The following is a 22,188-nucleotide window of genomic DNA, read 5'->3' as shown; positions in this document are numbered from 1 at the left end:
TAACCACTGCGCCACTGTGCCGCCCTCAACGGGAATAAGGGATGGGCAATAAATGCGGGCAGGGCCAAGTGATGTCCATATCCAATTAAGTGAATTTTAAATAAAGATAGAAAATATTCATTTTAAAGAAACTAACTCCTCTCACCAGCTACTTGTTGCAAGTTTTCCCTTGGCATCGAGTGATTGACATAAAACATCTGAAATGGAATGTTAAAACAAATGTATTCCTGGGACTGAGGTTCCGATACATGTGGTTTAGTTGCAACAAAAAAAAAGTCAGGGCAGGAACTGTTGCAGCAGGAAAACACATTTCATTGAAACTGGACTTAACACAGGATCCGGACACAACACAGAAACTATCCGAGCAGTCAGCTTGCCCGGTCAGAATCTCACTCCTCGTTGCATTACCAATTAAAACGGATATTGGAGTTGATTCTGGCTGTTTCTGAACGTCGGCCTGAGTGAGAAACGAGTGTTTTGACCCTACACTCGGCTCAAACGCCAGGACAAGCAGTGCACTTGTACAGTGGCGGATCGGAAAAAAGAGCAGCTGAGAGAAGCAGTCCAGTCAATCTCTTCCATTCCAATCCTTCCAATGAACTGCTTTGTTGCAAACACCAGCGTGTTGGATATAAAGATATGTGTTTAAGTACACATTGCAGACCCAAATATAAAAAAAAACAAATCCTTAACGATCGCAGGGTTAAACTTGTTCTGGATGAATTTAAGGCACTGGATTCTGAAGGGCTTTTGTTTTTGTCCATCTGGGATAAAATGTGCAATTTCTACAGTTGTTCTTTTAAATCTCACACTCTTGACATGAGAAGGGGGGGTTAAAATCAGAAATTATTGTGAATTAACCCTCAACTCGGTGGAAATAAATACATGGAAATGTTTAATTGGGGACCAATAGAGGCTCAATAAAAAAAATCTGGTCTGGTCCACTCCCACCCCCCCCCCCCCCACCCCCCCCCCCCCCCCCCCCCCCCCCGCCGCCCCTGCTCCTCTCAACCCTCCCTGTATTTGCATACAGGTTCATATAATAGATACTGGTCTCACCTTGTCCGGCACTGTAACTGGATCCACTTTCTGGAGTTACAGTAAAACCCTGCTCACTAATTCTTCACGGGGTTTTTTCCCCCCCGGAGGGAATGGCTGCAGTAATGTATCTCCTGGGGACCCTGCTACTCCATTTAACAGGTGAGACACTTATGTTAACAGAACGTTACTCAATTATTCATTTGTAAACCATTAGATTAGGAAGCAAAGGGATTTGGTAGCCCGGCCTGTTTATTTATCAGTGTGTTTTTTTGCTCCAATAAACTGAATGTGTTTTTTTTCTCTCTCTTGTGTTTTGTGTTGAAGGTGTCCTGGCGGTTCCTGTCCTCAATCAGACCCCAATTTCAGACCCAGTCTCCGCCGGTGAGACCTCCGAGTTAAAGTGTGCAATGCAGAACGGCAACGTGGGCAGTTACTACATGAGCTGGTACCGACAGAGACCCGGGGAGGCTCCGGTGTGGGTGTTAGCCCACTATCCAAGTGGTAGCATCTATCGAGGCACCGGCTTCACGGACCGTTTTAAACCTTCCAGAGACACCTCCAGTAACAGTCACATTCTGACCATCGGCAGCTTGGAACCGGGAGACTCCGCCGTCTATTACTGTGCTGCCGCGGAATACTCAGCAGGCTACATACACAGTGAGAAAGGGCAATACAAAAACTGTATCAACAGAACCACTCAGAATTCCAACAGCTACTGAAATATTCCTGCCTGAGACTGTGTAATGAGCTTCAGAAATATTCCTTATGTAACTTGTGGAAAATCTCACTGGGTTTCCATGGGTTTATTTGGATTTTCCCCAATATTTGGACTATTAGCTGGGTAGGTAAACACTGATATTCTCAAGGTTTCCTCACTGATATGTGAAAATCTTTCTCCAGCCTCTCAGCATTCCGGCCCCTGTGAAAGGCAGAATGTGAAAGGGAATGTGATAAAGGACAGATTATTAATATTTTCCCCTCTTTCTTCCCAGCCTGGGTTTTAAGTGACCCGTCCCATTAAAACACTGCACTGTGTTTACCTTCGGACCTGGGACCGCCCTGAGTTTACGGAGTAAGTAATTCCCTCATCCTATCATTCATATTGTTTCAATTATTTATTCATTTATTGTTGCAGAATCGGATCTGCCCTGATAACGGTGAAAACAAATTGGGTCAGATTTTTATTTTTCTGTCCACTGATTCAGTGCTGGGAATTTGGATTCTGGAGGGTAGAAAAATAAACACTAAAATAGCAGCAAAACAATTGCGGATGCTGGAAATCTGAAATAAAAAAAACAGAAGATGCTGGAAATACTCAGCAGGTCTGGGCAGCCTCTGCGGAGAGAGAGGGAGAAACGGTGAACAGTTTCGGGTCTCTGACCTTTCCTCAGAACCGAGGAAAAACTACATTGGCAAAAGAAAATGCAGAATGAACAGGGGAGAAAGGCCATTCAGCCCCTCGAGTCTGTTCGGCCAGGTCTGCAGTGTGCAGGTGTGGACTTCTCCGTCTATTCGCTGCACTGTTGTATAAATAGCGAGCCTGCCCCGGGTGTTGCTGGAAGATTTACAAACAGGAATTTTACTCAGAGTCAAATGGGGTCGAGTTTGACACTAGCACCCCCTCCCCCACCTCAAAAAAAGACTCCCAAAGTTGGGAAGTGGGGTTAGGCAGAGGCAGGGACTCGATGGACCGAATGGCCTCATTCTGCGCCCCCCCACCCCATCTTGTATGTTCCTAACGCACCCGGTCTCTCGACCCCCCAGTCCCCGTCTCCCTTCCCAGCCCCCTCCTTCCGGCTGTCGTTCGTTCATGTGAAGTGTCTAACCTACTTTCTAAATGGAAACCGCCCCGAACTTTATTACTTTTAAAACTTTTTTTTATAAATAAAGAATTTTTCCTGGTGAGGTGATCACCGAACTCTGAGTGTGGATCTGGGAGGTTGAGTTACTCCCAATACATACTCCGAGCACCTCCATAAGACCTCCAGTACAGCCTATCCGAAATGTGAAACTTCCTCAATTTTTAAACTTTTGATTTTAATCTGCCCCTGAATTTTAAACAATTCGATATTGTCTGTTGTATTTAATATTCAGTTAATTAATTTATATTGAATGTCTCGAATCCATGTACAAGTCCAGCTCTCAATTGACAGGGAGTTAAGATTGGACTAAATATTTAATTTTAATCCAATCAAAGCAAAATCCTGCAGATGCTGGAAATCTGAAATCGAGTGCTGGAAACACTCAGGCTATTGTATTATTTACTGTCTCTACCTAAGTCTGAAGTCAAGTTAAATGTTTGTTTTAAATTATAGTATGTGTTACTAATTCTGGATGTGCCTTTTAGAAAAAATGATTGATACTAACAGTGAGATTCCTTTCTTCCACCCTGTCTCTCACACACAGGTAGTGAGGATCGGAAACCATCAGTTCTCCTGCTCCCTCCTTCCTCGGAAGAAATAGACTCGGGATGGGCTACTCTGTCCTGCCTGGTGAGCCGCTTTAAGCCGGGTTTCGTGCGGGTTCTCTGGAGAGTGGATGATAAAGAGACAGACAGCGGGGTGACCACAGGCACTGTGTCCACGGACAGTGATCAAACCTACAGCCTGAGCAGTTACCTGAGAGTCCCCGCCACTGCCTGGAATAAGGGCTCCAGCTATACCTGCAGTGTGGACCACGGCTCTCTGAGCTCACCTCTCCTCAAAACCATCAGCTCCACCGCTTGTTCCGACTGAGAGGGAGCAACTGGGGTTTAGAGTTTGATTTATTGCTGATGAAATATTATTCAATATGTGGAATGTTGTTGTTGTTGTTTTACAATGTAATCACTGTAGCAAATGTGGCCAACGATGTTGAAACAGTCACTTCAATCGCAGTTTAACGATCCAATTTTGGATCCAATTTTAACTGGGGGGCGCAGGTGGGTGACAGTGAATATCAGGACCACCTATCCCGGGAGTACATTCCCATTTGGAGCTGGATGGGTTCTGCTCCCTCTCTCCTTTCTCTCAGTAGTACCATTTGTTAGAATTGAAAAATGTATCTCTCTGTGTGTGGCTGTTTTAATAAAGATGACATGAATTCAAATTGCTCTGTTATTTTTTGTGGGGAGGGGGTGGGGGTGAGTTGAGGTGGATATTGGTGCAAGTCAGTGGTTAACTGTACGAATAATGGCGATTAGAGGAATTTTCTTTTGGGCAGATTTAAAAAAAAATATTCAAGCAGAGTTAACTATTTTAAACGAATTCGATTTCATTTCTGGCACAGAAGGAGGCTATTCGGCCCCTCGGGTCCGTGCCAGCTCCCCGTAGTGCAATCCAGTCAGTCCCACTCTCCGCACCCCCGTGGCCCCCTGCGAATTTATTTCCTTCAAGTGTCCCCCCCACCCCCCCCCCCCCCCCACCCCAGTTTGTTACTGAAATCATTGTCTCCAGCTTCCACCACTCTGGTAGGCACTGAGTTCCAGGTCATTGTCACTCACTGCATTTAAAAATAAATAAATTCTTCCTCACATCCCCCCCCCCCCCTTGTATCCCTTGCCCAAAACGTTCAATATGTGTCCCCTAGCCCTTGTACCATCAGTTAATGGGAACTGTTTTTCCTTGTCTACTCTATCCAGATCTGTCATAATCTTGTCCACCTCTATTAAATCTCCCTGCAATCTCCTTCGCTCCAAGGAAAACAATCCCAGCTTCTCCAGGCTGACCTTATAACTAGAATTCCCCCATCCCTGGAACCATTCCAGTAAACCTCCTCTGCACCCTCTCAACAACCCTCCCATCCTAAAGTGTAGTTTCTCCCATACTAGACCATCATTGTATGTGATTTACAGGAAAAGCCTCTGTTTGGAATAAAATACCGTCCCTCCCAGGGAGAACTGCTCACTATCCCGGTCCGAGAGATAGGATGGCACGGGATCAGTTTGCTGATGACTCCAAATTGGGGGAGGCTGCAGTTAATATTAGGTCCATCACAAATGACAGGACATGCAGAATGGGTGTGTAATTGGCAAATGAAGGTCAGTCTGGATAAGTGTGAGGTGCTACTTTTTGGGAGGATGAATGAGGTCACCTAGTCCTGGAGGGAGGGGGAGGTGGGGAAGAAAGAGTCTAAATAGGGTTGTGGATCGAGGGTTATAGAGTAACTGCAGCAATGCTGCTGAATAAGGCCATATAAAAAGCAATCCAAACACCGGGGTTAATTTCTCGAGGGATAGAATTGAGAAGCAGATACATTAAGTCAAACTTGTAGGGAACCTCAGTTAGACCACACTTGGAATTACTGTGCACTGTTCCCGTCTCCATATTATAAAATGACACTGGAGAAGGTGCAAGAAAAGATGTGCTGGGATGGTACCAGTACTGAGATAGGCTACCAGGATAGGTTGAAAAGAGAAGACTGAGAGGGGGGGAGGGTAGGACCTGATGGAGCCCTTTAAGGTTATGAAAGGACTCGATAAGGCGAGACGTTTCCACTTGCGGGTGAGAGCAGAACTAGGGGCCATAAGAGGGAAGGGCTGTTAACTGAGCCCCCGGCTGTGGAGAGAGTATCGGTTGCATCACCTCAAAGAGTAAATGGACAGAGAGTGCTGGAAAAGCCCAGTCCCTCAGCACACCTTAAAGGGGCCACGCACTTAAAGAGGTATTAAATGTAGGTTTAATCCTCATCTCGAGTCTGAGGATGCTGTATTTATGCAGATGTTTTTAGAACTATTTAGTTTCAGTATGTTTTACAAGGGGACATCACAGCGTCCAGAGAGACAGAACCTGCACTTCTTCATTCTCGAGATGTGGGCATCTCTGGTAAGACCAGCCATTTATTGTCCATCACTATTTGTCCCCCTGAGAAGGTGACAGTGAGCCTCCTTTCACAGCTTCAGAATGTCCCACAGCGCTTTACAGCCAACCAAGTATTTTTTTTGAAGTCTAGTCAACTGTTGCAATGTAGGAAACACAGCAGACAATTTGTGCACAGCATGATCCCACACACATAACAATGAGATAATGACCCAGGTGATCTTTTTTTGTGATATTGATTGAAGGATAAATATCAGCCAAGACACGGGGGTGGGGGAGAACTCCCCAACTCTTTTATAAATGGGGGTTGCAGTATCTTTAACAGAGGGCAGATTCCAAGTGACAGATAGCCCCTCCGGCAGTGCGGTATTCCTTCAGTATTGTACTTACATCAGAAGCCTTGAGTTTTAATTGTGGCTTTAGTTGATGTACTTCATGGCCTGCAGTCGGTTAGTTATTAAGGTCTTCAACGAATTGTCATCTGCAAACAACCACCAATCTGCATTTATATGGCGCCTTTAATGTAATAAAACGTCGCAAGGGGCGTCAGCAAACAAAGTTTAATGCTGAGCCACATTCGGAGATATTAGAGCAGGTGACCAAAAGCTCGGTCAAAGAGGTAGGTTTTAAGGAGTATCTTAAAGGCCATCAAACGTTTATCAGTCCAGTTAAATCTACAATGTTGATGATTCACATGGCCGAACAGCCAGGTTCCAGACTGGGTCTGAGAATGGCACTGAATGCAGCTCAGATCAGGCCCTCGTCATCAACCACAGGGGACCTGGGCGGTGTTCTGAAAGCCTTATTTTAGATCCTGATACCCAAATCGATGCTGTTTTTGTCTTGTTTGTGATGTGGTGCAGGTGGTGTGGTCACTCGCTGCAGGGGGTGGGAGAGGAGCCTCGGGGAGGAACCGAAACATCCCTGTTCACTGTCTGATAAGCAGCAGAGAGCAGCAGCATCTGGGCCCAGTTCCCCTGCTCTGAAACACACAGAAACAGGACGGAAATCCGAGAAACACCGTTAAACGGTTACATTCTTGGACACGTCACACATTTACAACAAAACAACCCATTATCTGGACTGGGCCCCTCAGGAGAACTGAACTGAACTCCTCCTGCTCTACATCCCATTCTTCATTTCCCAATATTGCTTTTCAAGGTATTTCATTGGCTGCGAAGCACTTTGGGAACATCCTGAGGTTGTGAAAGACGCTATAGAAATGCACTTCATTAAAAATTGGAGTTATAAAGATTGTGGTTGATAGATTTTTATTGGGTAAGGGCAGCAAGGACTATGGAGCTAAGGCAGGGTATATGGGGTTAAGGTACAGACCAGCTATGATCTAATGGAATGGCACAGCAGTCTCGAAGGGCTGAATGGCCTCCTCTTGTTCGCACACACTACAATCACATCAGCCTCATCTCCCTCTGTGAACTCGTTCCTTCGTTGAGGTCATTCAGTTCCCTTACAGGACACTTGCTGGGAAGGCCCAGATTCCAGCACTCCGACCACCCCTTCCCCGATCTGTACTGAGATATCCAGACCCGGGGAGTTTCAGCCAGGCCATTTTCATTATATTATATTACTGCCAAGGGCTCTCTGCACAGATAGGAACAGTTACGGCCACTTTGGGCTTTAAAGACCTGGACAGCTATTGAATACAGCAGGTACGATATCTTCAACATAAAAGCATAAGAAATAAGAACAGGAGAAGGCCATTCGGCCCCTCGAGCCTGTTCCGCCATTCGATAAGATCATGGATGATCTGATTGTGACCTTATCTCCACTTTCCTGTCTGCCCCCCACCATAACCCTCAACTCCCTTGTAGATCAAAAAACTCTCCAACTCAGCCTTGAATATATTCAATGACCCAGCCTCCACTGCTCCCTGGGGAAGAGAATTCCAAAGATTAATGACCCTCAGAGAAGAAATTCCTCCTCATCTCCGTCTTAAATGGGAGACCCCGTATTCTGTAACTATTCCCCCTAGTTCTAGATTCCCCCACGAGGGGAAACATCCTCTCAGTATCTACCCCGTCAAACCCCTTCAGAACGTTACACTTTTCAATAAGATCACCTCTCATTCTTCTAAACTCCAATGAGTCCAGGCCCAACCTTCTCAACCTTTCCTCACAAGACAATCCCTTCATCCCAGGAATCAGCCAAGTGAACCTTGCTTCCAATGCAAGTATATCCCTCCTTAAATAAGGAGACCAAAACTGTATGCAGTAATCTATGTGCGGTCTCACCAATACCCGGTACAGTTGTAGCAAGATGTCCCTACTTTTATACTCCATCCCCATTGCAATAAATACCAACATTCAATTTCTCTTCCTAATTACTTGCTGAACCTGCATGTTAACATTTTGTGATCCATGTACAAGGACACCCAGATCCCTCTGTACTGCAGCATTCTGCAGTCTCTCTCCATGTAAATAATATTCTACTTTTCTATTCTTCCTTTACTAAGAGGTCATTAATTAATTCCGTCTCCTTACTCATTACCAGGTCTAAAATATCCTGCTCCCGGATTGGTTCCAGAGTGTATTGTTCTAAGAAACTGTCCTGAGTACACTCCATGAACTCATCCTCTATCTAACTTTACCAGTTTGATTACTCCAATCTATATGAAGATTAAAATCACCCAGGATTACTGCAGTATTTTCCTTACAAGCCCCCCTTATTTCTTGATTTATACTCTGTTCCAGAGTGCAGCTCCAGTATGAATTTTTGCTATTTCATATCTCCACCGAAACTGATTCCACATCTTGATTTTCTGATACAAGATCATTTCTCACCACTGTACTGATCTCATCCTTTATTAACTGAACTACACCACCTCCTTTTCCTTGCTTCCTGTCATTCCAAACTGTCAAATACCCTGGAATATTCAGTTCCCAAAGGGTCAGTACTGAGGGAGTGCCGCACTGTCAAAGGGTCAGTACTGAGGGATAGACAGACAGACAGACAGAGATGGACAGACAGATAGATAGAGATGAACAGACAGACAAATAGATAGAGCGAGAGAGATGGACAGGTGGATAGATAGACAGATAGATAGATACATAGATAGATAGATATGGACAGATAGATAAATCGATAGATAGATAGTCAGATAGATAGATAGACAGATAGATAGACAGAGAGATGGACAGATAGACAGAGAGAACAAAGAACAAGAACAAAGAACAGTACCACACAGGAACAGACCATTCGACCCTCCAAGCCTGCACCGATCTTGATGCCTGTCTAAACTAACAACTTCTGCACTTCTGGGGACCGTATCCCTCTATTCCCATCCTATTCAAGTATTTGTCAAGATGTCTCTTAAACGTCGCTATCGTATCTGCTTCCACCACCTCCCCTGGCAGCAAGTTCCAGGCACTCACCACCCTCTGTGTCAAAAACTTGCCTCGCACATCCCCTCTAAACTTTGCCCCTCGCACCTTAAACCGATGTCCCCTAGTAACTGACTCTTCCACCCTGGGAAAAAGCTTCTGACTATCCACTCTGTCCATGCCGCTCATAACTTTGTAAACCTCTATCATGTCGCCCCTCCACCTCCGTCGTTCCAGTGAAAACAAACCGACTTTTTCCAACCTCTCCTCATAGTTAATGCCCTCCAGACCAGGCAGCATCCGTAAACCTCCTTTGTACCCTCTCCAAAGCCTCCACGTCCTTCTGGTAGTGTGGCGACCAGAATTGCACGCAATATTCTAAGTGTGGCCTAACTAAGGTTCTGTACAGCTGCAACATGACTTGACAATTTTTATACTCTATGCCCCGACCAATGATGGCAAGCATGCCGTATGCCTTCTTGACTACCTTATCCACCTGCGTTGCCACTTTCAGTGACCTGTGGACCTATACGCCCAGATTTCTCTGTCTGTCAATACTCCTCAGCACTCATCCCTGCGGAACACCACTAGTCACATCCCTCCATTCAGAAAAGCACCCTTCCACTGATACCCTCTGTCTTCTATGACCGAGCCAGTTCTGTATCCATCTTGCCAGCTCACCTCTGATCCCGTGTGACTTCACCTTTTGTACCAGTCTGCCACGCGGAACCTTCTCAAAGGCTTTAATAAAGTCCATATAGATAACATCCACTGCCCTTCCTTCATCAATCATCTTCGTCACTTCCTCAAAAGACTCAATCAAATTAGTAAGACATGACATCCCCTGCACAAAACCATGCTGTCTCTCGCTAATAAGTTCGTTTGTTTCCAAATGGGAGTAAATTCTGTCCCGAAGAATCCTCCCTAATAATTTACCTACCACTGACGTAAGGCTCACCGGCCTATAATTTCCTGGATTATCCTTGCCACCCTTCTTAAACAAAGGAACAACATTAGCTTTTCTCCAGTCCTCTTGGGCCTCACCTGCAGCCAATGATGATGCAAAGATTTCTGTCAAGCCCCAGCAATTTCTTCCCTTGCCTCCCTCAGTATTCTAGGGTAGATCCCATCAGGCCCTGGGGACTTATCTACCTTAATGCTTTGCAAGACACCCAACACCTCCTCCTTTTTGATAATGAGATGACTGAGACTATCTGCACTCCCTTCCCTAGGCTCATCATCCACCAAGTCCTTCTCTTTGGTGAATACTGATGCAAAGTACTCATTTAGCACCTCGCCCATTCCCTCTGGCTCCACACATAGATTCCCTTCTCTATCCTTGAGTGGGCCAACCCTTTCCCTGGTTACCCTCTTGCTCTTTATATATGTATAAAAAGCCTTTGGATTCTTATTAATCCTGTTTGCCAATGACTTTTTAAGACCCCTTTTAGCCCTCCTAACTCCTTGCTTAAGTTCCTTCCCACTGTCTTTATATTCCTCAAGTGCTTCGTCTGTTCCTAGCCTTCCAGCCCTTACAAATGCTTCCTTTTTCTTTTCGACTAGGCTCACAATATCCAGTGTTATCCAAATTTCCCGAAACATGCCAAACTTGTCTTTCTTCCTCACAGGAACATGCTGGTCCTGGATTCTAATCAGCTGACGTTTGAAAGACTCCCACATGTCAGATGTTGATTTACCCTCAAACAGCCGCCCCCAATCTAAATTCTTCAATTCCTGCCTAATATTGTTATAATTAGCCTTCCCCCAATTTAGCACCTTCACCCGAGGACTACTCTTATCCTTATCCACAAGTATCTTAAAACTTATGGAATTATGGTCGCTGCTCCCGAAATGTTCCCCCACTGAAACTTCGACTGCCTGGCCGGGCTCATTCCCCAATACCAGGTCCAGAATGGCCCTATCCCTAGTTGGACTATCTACATACTGTTTCAAGAAGCCCTCCTGGATGCTCCTCACAAATTCTGCCCCATTCAAGCCCCTAGCACTAAGTGAGTCCCAGTCAATATAGGGGAAGTTAAAATCACCCACCACCACAACCCTGTTACCTTTACATCTTTCCAAAATCTGTCTACATATCTGCTCCTCTACCTCCCGCTGGCTGTTGGGAGGCCTGTAGTAAACCCCCAACATCGTGACTGCACCCTTCCTATTCCTGAGCTCCACCCATATTGCCTCGCTGCATGACCTCTCTGAGGTGTCCTCCCGCAGTACAGCTGTGATATTCTCCTGAACCAGTTATGCAACTCCCCCATCCCTTTTACACCCCCCTCTATCCCGCCTGAAGCTTCTAAAGCCTGGAACATTTAGCTGCCAATCCTGCCCTTCCCTCAATCAAGTCTCTGTAATAGCAACAACATCATATTTCCAAGTACTAATCCAAGCTCTCAGTTCATCTGCCTTACCTGTTATACTTCTCGCATTGAAAAAAATGCACTTCAGAGCACCAGTCCCGCTGTGCTCAGCAACATCTCCCTGCCTGCTCTTCCACTTAGTCTTTCTGGCCTTATTTACTATGTCCTCCTCATTTATTTTTCTAGCTGTCCCACTGCTCTGGTTCCCATCCCCCTGCCACACTAGTTGAAACCCTCCCGAGTGACGCTAGCAAACTTTGCAGCCAGGATATTAGTGCCCCTCCAGTTTAGATGCAACCGGTCCTTCTTGTACAGGTCCCATCTGTCCCTGAAGAGAGCCCAATGGTCCAGATATCTGAAACCCTCCCTTCGACACCAGCTGCTCAGCCACGTGTTTAGCTGCAGTATCTTCCTATTTCTAGCCTCTCTGGCACGTGGCACAGGGACTAATCTGGAGATTACAACCCTAGAGGTCCTGTTTTTTAACTTTCTACCTAACTCCCTAAACTCCCCCTGCAGGACCTCATCACTCTTCCTGCCTATGTCATTGGTACCGATGTGTACCACAACCTCTGGCTGTTCACCCTCGCCCTTCAGAATGCCCCCTGTCCGTTCAGAGACATCATTGACCCTGGCACCAGGTAGGCAACATACCATCCTGGAGTCGCTTTCACGTCCACAGAAGCGCCTAACTGTGCCATTGACGACAGAGTCCCCTATAACTATTGCTCTTCTGCGCTTTGTCCCTCCCTGCTGAACAACAGAGCCAGCCGTGGTGCCACTGCTCTGGCTGCTGCTGTTGTTTTCCCCTGATAGGCCATCCCCCCCCAACAGTATCCAAAACGGTATACTTGTTAGAGAGGGGGATAGCCACAGGGGATTCCTGCACTGACTGCCTGCACCTTCTAGCGGTCACCCATCTATCTGCCTGCACATTGGGTGTAACCACTTCTCTAAAACTCCTGTCTGTGATGCTTTCTGCCACCTGCATGCTCCTAAGTGCATCCAGTTGCCGCTCCAACCGATCCATGCGGTCTGTGAGGAGCTGCAACTGGGTAAACTTCCTGCAGGCGGAGTCGCCCGGAATGCTGGAAGTGTCACGGACTTCCCACATCTCACAGGTGAAGCACTTCACCCCTTTAACTGACATTTCTATCACTAATTAGTTAATTAATATAAAATAAATACTTATTAAATTCTTACTAAATTGTTATAATTAACGATATGGTCCCTCGTGCTAGATTTCTACTATAAACATTATTTTATTTATTTTTATTTTTTATTTAGAGATACAGCACTGAAACAGGCCCTTCGACCCATCGAGGTGAACACCGCCCTCCGAGTCTGTCCGAGAATCCCCGAGGTTAACTCCGCCCTCCGAGTCTGTCCGAAAATCCCCGAGATTAACTCCGCCCTCCGAGTCTGTCCGAGAATCCCCGAGGTCAACTCCGCCCTCCGAGTCTGTCCGAGAATCCCCGAGGTTAACTCCGCCCTCCGAGTCTGTCCGAGAATCCCCGAGATTAACTCCGCCCTCCGAGTCAGTCCGAGAATCCCCGAGGTTAACTCCGCCCTCCGAGTCTGTCCGAGAATCCCCGAGGTTAACTGCGCCCTTCGAGTCAGTCCGAGAATCCCCGAGGTTAACTCCGCCCTCCGAGTCTGTCCGAGAATACCCGAGGTTCTCTCCGCCCTCCGAGTCTGTCCCAGAATCCCCGAGGTTAACTCCGCCCTCCGAGTCTGTCCGAGAATCCCCGAGGTTAACTCCGCCCTCCGAGTCTGTCCGAGAATCCCCGAGGTTAACTGCGCCCTTCGAGTCAGTCCGAGAATCCCCGAGGTTAACTCCGCCCTCCGAGTCTGTCCGAGAATACCCGAGGTTCTCTCCGCCCTCCGAGTCTGTCCCAGAATCCCCGAGGTTAACTCCGCCCTCCGAGTCTGTCCCAGAATCCCCGAGGTGAACTCCGCCCGCCGAATCTGTCCGAGAATCCCCGAGGTTAATTCCGCCCTCCGAGTCTGTCCGAGAATCCCCGAAGTAAGTTTTTTAGACTTCTCGGTCTGGAACTCCGCCCTCCGAGACAGATAGATAGATAGATAGATAGATAGATAGATAGATAGATAGATAGTCAGTCAGATAGATAGATCGATAGATAGACAGAGAGATAGACAGATAGCAAGAGATGGACAGATAGATGGAGAGATAGATAGATGGATAGATAGATATATAGATGGTCAGATAGATAGATAGATAGGTAGGTAGATAGATAGATAGATAGTCAGATAGAAAGGTAGATAAACAGATAGATATATAGATAGATAGATAGATAGATCGATAGATAGATAGAGAGATAGATAGATAGATAGAGATGAACAGATAGATTGATATGGAGAGATAGATAGATAGATATGAACAGATAGATAGATAGATAGATAGATAGAGAGAGAGATAGAAATAGATATGGACAGATAGATAGATAGATAGATAGATAGATAGAGAGATAGATATGGACAGATAGATAGATAGATAGATAGATAGAGAGAGAGAGAGAGATAGATATGGACAGATAGATAGATAAATAGACAGATAGAGAGATAGATATGGACGGATAGATAGATAGAGAGATAGATATGGACAGATAGATAGACAGACAGATAGATAAATAGATGGGTGGTCAGATACATAGACAGATAGACAGATGGAGAGACAGAGAGGTCTGATCCCTAGGCAGCCCCAAAGTGGTTTACATCCAATGACGTACTTTTGAAGTGTGTTTTGAAGTGTAGTCACTGTTGAAATGCTGGAAATCTGACAGTCATTTACACAGCAAGCTCCCAGAAATAGCAATGTGATAATGACCAGTTACAGTTTTCGGTGTTAATGTTGGAATATATATTGTCCAGGGCACCTGCTCTCCTTCAAATAGAGTCATGGGATCGATAATGTCCACCTGAGGGGGACTTGTGAAGATAGCACCTCAGACAGTGCAGCACTCCCTCAGTACTGACCCTCTGACAGTGCAGCACTCTCTCAGTACTGACCCTCAGACAGTGCAGCACTCCCTCAGTACTGACCCTCTGACAGTGCGGCACTCCCTCAGTACTGAACCTCCGACAGTGCCGCACTCCCTCAGTACTGACCCTCCGACAGTGCAGCACTCTCTCAGTACTGACCCTCTGACAGTGCAGCACTCCCTCAGTACTGACCCTCTGACAATACAGCTTTCCCTCAGTACTGACCCTCCGACAGTGCAGCGCTCCCTCAGTACTGACCCTCCGACAGTGCCGCACTCCCTCAGTACTGACCCTCTGACAGTGCGGCACTCCCTCAGTACTGAACCTCCGACAGTGCCGCACTCCCTCAGTACTGACCCTCCGACAGTGCAGCACTCTCTCAGTACTGACCCTCTGACAGTGCAGCACTCCCTCAGTACTGACCCTCTGACAATACAGCTTTCCCTCAGTACTGACCCTCCGACAGTGCAGCGCTCCCTCAGTACTGACCCTCCGACAGTGCCGCACTCCCTCAGTACTGACCCTCCGACAGTGCAGCGCTCCCTCAGTACGACACGGGGAATGTGAGACTGTTTTTTGTGCTCAAGTCTCTGGATTTTGACTTGAACCCACGAGGCCATGGCTGGCACTTTACAAGATTCCCATCTTGTGAGCTTTAATTGTATTTTCCTTTAACCGCTGTGCAAGCTTCAATAGGCAACACCAAATGCTCTTGCTTTAACACCTGGCCTATCCTGTGTGAACCGGGTAGGCTCCCTGGGCAAAGCTGCAGCCATGTGACATCTGCTGTGCAAAGTGAGAGATTCTATGAACCTAGAGGTGCTGAACTGCTTTCCATTAGACATGTGCACAACCCCATTTTACTACACACTGGCACACTCCATTTAACTACATACGTGGATGACTCCATTTAACTACATACGTGGATGACTCTATTCAACTACATATGTGCACCCTCTATTCAACTACATGGGCAAAGCTGAGTTCAGCTTCTCACACATTTAGCAATTGTGCTTTCACTTCAACAAGATTACTGTGACTCCGGGAACCCGGAGAAGACTAGTATCTACATATTAGTCAATATGCAAATACAGGGAGGGGGTCAAGGGGAGCAGGGGAAAACACTTTATTAAAAATATATTTGTCCCTGAGTAAACATTTCCAAATATTTATTTCCATTGTGCATTGGGTTACGATGTTACAATGACCAGACTTCAAAACAGGTGTTTATTTGTCTGTCTTTAGGACACCCTGAGGTCTCTATAGTAATGCAGGTTAGGTTTAGTTGAAAATGACCCAGAGAAACTGCCTGGTGGGAGGGGAGGGAGGTGGGTCTGTTTCTGCTGTGGAGACCAATCAGAAACGGATTTTTAATGGGGGAGGGGTCAAATTCTCTGTCTAGGGGGCAGCTAGTCGACACTGACTTGACTGAACATGTCAGTAATAGGAGACTAACTCCAGGAACAGCACCTCATCTTTCGACTGGGCACTCTACAGCCTTCCGGACTCAACACTGAATTCTACAATTTTAGTTTGTAACCCCCCTGCCCTCATTTTTATTTCCCTTTTTTTTTGCTGATTTGTTATTTTATCTCTCTTGTTTACCTCTTATTTCCTTTACCTTGTGTTCAGTACCTGCCATTCACACCTCGTCCAGACACATCTTTTATTACCACTCCCTTTGGCTTTGCACCTTGAAACACTTTTTGTCATTTAATCTCTCCTCCCCTCCACCCGTGTCACAGACCTTCCCTGCTGTTCTTCTTCCCACACTCTCCCTTTCACTGTCTCAAATCCTATCACATTTCTAGAATTAATATTGATCCATCACAAGGTGGCGTAGTAGTAATGTCACTAGATATTACTAATCCAGAGGCCCAGGATAACGCTCTGGAGACACGTGTTCAAATCCCACCATGGAATTTAAATTCAACTAATTAACAATAAAACATTGGAATTGAAACCTAGTCTCAGTAATGGTGACCATAAAACTACCATTAAATGTTCATTAACAAAAAATCATCTGGTTCACAAATGTCCTTTTAGGGAAGGAAATCTGCCGTCCTCACCTGGTCTGGCCTACATGTGACTCCAGACCCACGGGACGTGGTTGACTCTTAACTGCCCTCAGAAATGGACGTTCTGTTGTACAAAAACCACTGCACTGTTGCAGTTCAAGAAGGCGGCTCCACCACCACCATCTCAACGGCAATGAGGGATGGACAATAAATGCGGGCAGGGCCAAGTGATGCCCATATCCCATGAAGTGAACTTAAACAAAAAGATAGAAAATATTCATTTTAAAGAAACTAACTCCTCTCACGGGCAACTTGTTGAACGTTTTCCCTTGGCATCGAGTGATTGACATAAAACATCTGAAATGGAATGTTAAAACAAATGTAAGCCTGGGACTGAGGTTCCGATACATGTGGTTTAGTTGCAACAACAAAAAAGTCAGGGCAGGAACTGTTGCAGCAGGAAAACACATTTCATTGAAACTGGACTTAACACAGGATCCGGACACAACACAGAAACTAGCCGAGCAGTCAGCTTGCCCGGTCAGAATCTCACTCCTCGTTGCATTACCAATTAAAACGGATATTGGAGTTGATTCTGGCTGTTTCTGAACGTCGGCCTGAGTGAGAAACGAGTGTTTTGACCCTACACTCGGCTCAAACGCCAGGACAAGCAGTGCACTTGCACAGTGGCGGATAGGAAAAAAGAGCAGCTGAGAGAAGCAGTCCAGTCAATCTCTTCCATTCCAATCCTTCCAATGAACTGCTTTGTTGCAAACACCAGCGTGTTGGATATAAAGATATGTGTTTAAGTACACATTGCAGACCCAAATATAAAAAAAACAAATCCTAACGATCGCTGGGTTAAACTTGTTCTGGATGAATTTAAGGCACTGGATTCCGAAGGGCTTTTGTCTTTGCCCATCTGGGATAAAATGTGCAATTTCTACAGTTGTTCTTTTAAATCTCACACTCTTGACATGAGAAGGGGGGGTTAAAATCAGAAATTATTGTGAATTAACCCTCAACTCGGTGGAAATAAATACATGGAAATGTTTAATTGGGGACCAATAGAGGCTCAAATTAAAAAATCTGGTCCAGTCCCCCTCCCCCCACCCCCCCGCCCCCCCGCCGCCCCTGCTCCTCTCAACCCTCCCTGTATTTGCATACAGGTTCATATAATAGATACTGGTCTCACCTTGTCCGGCACTGTAACTGGATCCACTTTCTGGAATTACAGTAAAACCCTGCTCTCTAATTCTTCACGGGTTTTTTTCCCCCCCGGAGGGAATGGCTGCAGTAATGTATCTCCTGGGGACCCTGCTACTCCATTTAACAGGTGAGAGACTTATGTTAACAGAACGTTACTCAATTATTCATTTGTAAACCATTAGATTAGGAAGCAAAGGGATTTGGTTGCCCGGCCTGTTTATTTCTCAGTGTGCTTTTTTTGCTCCAATAAACTGAATGTGTTTTCCTCTCTCTTGTGTTTTGTGTTGAAGGTATCCTGGCGGTTCCTGTCCTCAATCAGACCCCAATTTCAGACCCAGTCTCCACCGGTGAGACCTCCGAGTTAAAGTGTGCGATGCAGAACGGCAATGTGGGCAGTTACTACATGAGCTGGTACCGACAGAGACCCGGGGAGGCTCCGGTGTGGGTGTTAGAGCACTATCCAAGTGGTAGCATCTATCGAGGCACCGGCTTCACGGACCGTTTTAAACCTTCCAGAGACACCTCCAGTAACAGTCACATTCTGACCATCGGCAGCTTGGAACCGGGAGACTCCGCCGTCTATTACTGTGCTGCCGGGGATGGCTCAGCAGCTACATACACAGTGAGACAGGGCAATACAAAAACTGTATCAACAGAACCACTCAGAATTCCAACAGCTACTGAAATATTCCTGCCTGAGACTGTGTGATGAGTTTCAGAAATATTCCTTATGTAACTTGTGGAAAATCTCACTGGGTTTCCATGGGTTTATTTGGATTTTCCCCAATATTTGGACTATTAGCTGGGTAGGTAAACACTGATATTCTCAAGGTTTCCTCACTGATATGTGAAAATCTTTCTCCAGACTCTCAGCATTCCGGCCCCTGTGAAAGGCAGAATGTGAAAGGGAATGTGATAAAGGACAGATTATTAATATTTCCCCTCTTTCTTCCCAGCCTGGGTTTTAGGTGACCCGTCCCATTAAAACACTGCACTGTGTTTACCTTCGGACCTGGGACCGCCCTGAGTTTACGGAGTAAGTAATTCCTTCATCCTATCATTCATATTGTTTCAATTATTTATTCATTTATTGTTGCAGAATCGGATCTGCCCTGATAACGGTGAAAAAAAATTGGGTCAGATTTTTATTTTTCTGTCCACTGATTCAGTGCTGGGAATTTGGATTCTGGAGGGTAGAAAAATAAACACTAAAATAGCAGCAAAACAATTGCGGATGCTGGAAATCTGAAATAAAAAAAACAGAAGATGCTGGAAATACTCAGCAGATGTGGGCAGCCTCTGCGGAGAGAGAGGGAGAAACGGTGAACAGTTTCGGGTCTCTGACCTTTCCTCAGAACCGAGGAAAAACTCCATTGGCAAAATAAAAATGCAGAATGAAAAGGGGAGAAAGGCCATTCAGCCCCTCGAGTCTGTTCGGCCAGGTCTGCAGTGTGCAGGTGTGGACTTCTCCGTCTATTCGCTGCACTGTTGTATAAATAGCGAGCCTGCCCGGGTGTTGCTGGAAGATTTACAAACAGGAATTTTACTCACACTCAAAGGGGGTCGAGTTTGACACTAGCACCCCCTCCCCCCACCTCAAAAAAAGACTCCCAAAGTTGGGAAGTGGGTTAGGCTGCGGCACGGACTCGATGGACCGAATGGCCTCATTCTGCGCCCCCCCCCCCCCCCCCCGCCCCCATCTTGTCTGTTCCTAACGCACCCGGTCCCTCTACCCACGACCCCCCGTCTCCCTTCCCAGCCCCCTCCTTCCGACTGTCGTTCGTTCATGTGAAGTGTCTAACCTACTTTCTAAATGGAAACCGCCCCGAACTTTATTACTTTTAAAACTCTTTTTTTATAAATAAAGAATTTTTCCTGGTGAGGTGATCACCGAACTCTGAGTGTGGATCTGGGAGGTTGAGTTACTCCCAATACATACTCCGAGCACCTCCATAAGACCTCCAGTACAGCCTATCCGAAATGTGAAACTTCCTCAATTTTTAAACTTTTGATTTTAATCTGCCCCTGAATTTTAAACAATTCGATATTGTCTGTTGTATTTAATATTCAGTTAATTAATTTATATTGAATGTCTCGAATCCATGTACAAGTCCAGCTCTCAATTGACAGGGAGTTAAGATTGGACTAAATATTTAATTTTAATCCAATCAAAGCAAAATCCTGCAGATGCTGGAAATCTGAAATCGAGTGCTGGAAACACTCAGGCTATTGTATTATTTACTGTCTCTACCTAAGTCTGAAGTCAAGTTAAATGTTTGTTTTAAATTATAGTATGTGTTACTAATTCTGGATGTGCCTTTTAGAAAAAATGATTGATACTAACAGTGAGATTCCTTTCTTCCACCCTGTCTCTCACACACAGGTAGTGAGGATCGGAAACCATCAGTTCTCCTGCTCCCTCCTTCCTCGGAAGAAATAGACTCGGGATGGGCTACTCTGTCCTGCCTGGTGAGCCGCTTTAAGCCGGGTTTCGTGCGGGTTCTCTGGAGAGTGGATGATAAAGAGACAGACAGCGGGGTGACCACAGGCACTGTGTCCACGGACAGTGATCAAACCTACAGCCTGAGCAGTTACCTGAGAGTCCCCGCCACTGCCTGGAATAAGGGCTCCAGCTATACCTGCAGTGTGGACCACGGCTCTCTGAGCTCACCTCTCCTCAAAACCATCAGCTCCACCGCTTGTTCCGACTGAGAGGGAGCAACTGGGGTTTAGAGTTTGATTTATTGCTGATGAAATATTATTCAATATGTGGAATGTTGTTGTTGTTGTTTTACAATGTAATCACTGTAGCAAATGTGGCCAACGATGTTGAAACAGTCACTTCAATCGCAGTTTAACGATCCAATTTTGGATCCAATTTTAACTGGGGGGCGCAGGTGGGTGACAGTGAATATCAGGACCACCTATCCCGGGAGTACATTCCCATTTGGAGCTGGATGGGTTCTGCTCCCTCTCTCCTTTCTCTCAGTAGTACCATTTGTTAGAATTGAAAAATGTATCTCTCTGTGTGTGGCTGTTTTAATAAAGATGACATGAATTCAAATTGCTCTGTTATTTTTTGTGGGGAGGGGGTGGGGGTGAGTTGAGGTGGATATTGGTGCAAGTCAGTGGTTAACTGTACGAATAATGGCGATTAGAGGAATTTTCTTTTGGGCAGATTTAAAAAAAAATATTCAAGCAGAGTTAACTATTTTAAACGAATTCGATTTCATTTCTGGCACAGAAGGAGGCTATTCGGCCCCTCGGGTCCGTGCCAGCTCCCCGTAGTGCAATCCAGTCAGTCCCACTCTCCGCACCCCCGTGGCCCCCTGCGAATTTATTTCCTTCAAGTGTCCCCCCCCCCCCCCCCCCCCCCCCCCCCCCCACCCCAGTTTGTTACTGAAATCATTGTCTCCAGCTTCCACCACTCTGGTAGGCACTGAGTTCCAGGTCATTGTCACTCACTGCATTTAAAAATAAATAAATTCTTCCTCACATCCCCCCCCCCCCCTTGTATCCCTTGCCCAAAACGTTCAATATGTGTCCCCTAGCCCTTGTACCATCAGTTAATGGGAACTGTTTTTCCTTGTCTACTCTATCCAGATCTGTCATAATCTTGTCCACCTCTATTAAATCTCCCTGCAATCTCCTTCGCTCCAAGGAAAACAATCCCAGCTTCTCCAGGCTGACCTTATAACTAGAATTCCCCCATCCCTGGAACCATTCCAGTAAACCTCCTCTGCACCCTCTCAACAACCCTCCCATCCTAAAGTGTAGTTTCTCCCATACTAGACCATCATTGTATGTGATTTACAGGAAAAGCCTCTGTTTGGAATAAAATACCGTCCCTCCCAGGGAGAACTGCTCACTATCCCGGTCCGAGAGATAGGATGGCACGGGATCAGTTTGCTGATGACTCCAAATTGGGGGAGGCTGCAGTTAATATTAGGTCCATCACAAATGACAGGACATGCAGAATGGGTGTGTAATTGGCAAATGAAGGTCAGTCTGGATAAGTGTGAGGTGCTACTTTTTGGGAGGATGAATGAGGTCACCTAGTCCTGGAGGGAGGGGGAGGTGGGGAAGAAAGAGTCTAAATAGGGTTGTGGATCGAGGGTTATAGAGTAACTGCAGCAATGCTGCTGAATAAGGCCATATAAAAAGCAATCCAAACACCGGGGTTAATTTCTCGAGGGATAGAATTGAGAAGCAGATACATTAAGTCAAACTTGTAGGGAACCTCAGTTAGACCACACTTGGAATTACTGTGCACTGTTCCCGTCTCCATATTATAAAATGACACTGGAGAAGGTGCAAGAAAAGATGTGCTGGGATGGTACCAGTACTGAGATAGGCTACCAGGATAGGTTGAAAAGAGAAGACTGAGAGGGGGGGAGGGTAGGACCTG

The 22,188-nt window shown here is 46.0% G+C and overlaps 1 protein-coding gene and 1 gene segment (V, D, J or C); both read left to right on the top strand.

The window, feature by feature from the left end:
* Nucleotides 1-1,151: 1,151 nt before the first annotated feature.
* On the top strand, nucleotides 1,152-3,776 carry LOC137356889 (probable non-functional immunoglobulin lambda variable 11-55). The segment is given in 3 exon segments: nucleotides 1,152-1,200; nucleotides 1,366-1,698; nucleotides 3,448-3,776. Coding segments are annotated over 3 exon segments (711 nt in total).
* Nucleotides 3,777-17,858: 14,082 nt separating this feature from the next.
* Nucleotides 17,859-20,492, top strand: LOC137356888 (immunoglobulin lambda-1 light chain-like). The gene is made up of 4 exons (XM_068022728.1): nucleotides 17,859-17,907; nucleotides 18,071-18,402; nucleotides 18,880-18,973; nucleotides 20,164-20,492. Exons 1-4 carry the CDS (start codon nucleotides 17,859-17,861, stop codon nucleotides 20,490-20,492), a joined length of 804 nt encoding a protein of 267 aa, XP_067878829.1.
* Nucleotides 20,493-22,188: the final 1,696 nt, after the last annotated feature.

This window comes from Heterodontus francisci, chromosome 46 (genome assembly GCF_036365525.1).
Source record: "Heterodontus francisci isolate sHetFra1 chromosome 46, sHetFra1.hap1, whole genome shotgun sequence".
Taxonomy (NCBI): domain Eukaryota; kingdom Metazoa; phylum Chordata; class Chondrichthyes; order Heterodontiformes; family Heterodontidae; genus Heterodontus; species Heterodontus francisci.
Note: the sequence above shows the minus strand (reverse complement) of the source record. Positions and strands in the feature narration are given on the sequence as shown.

Coding starts and splice junctions, on each gene's coding strand:
- LOC137356888 (XM_068022728.1), top strand. CDS start 17,859: ATGGCTGCAGTAATGTATCTCCTGGGGACCCTGCTACTCCATTTAACA. Junction 18,403..18,879: donor GCTCAGCAGCTACATACACA/GTGAGACAGGGC, acceptor TTATTGTTGCAG/AATCGGATCTGCCCTGATAA. Junction 18,974..20,163: donor GGGAATTTGGATTCTGGAGG/GTAGAAAAATAA, acceptor TCTCACACACAG/GTAGTGAGGATCGGAAACCA.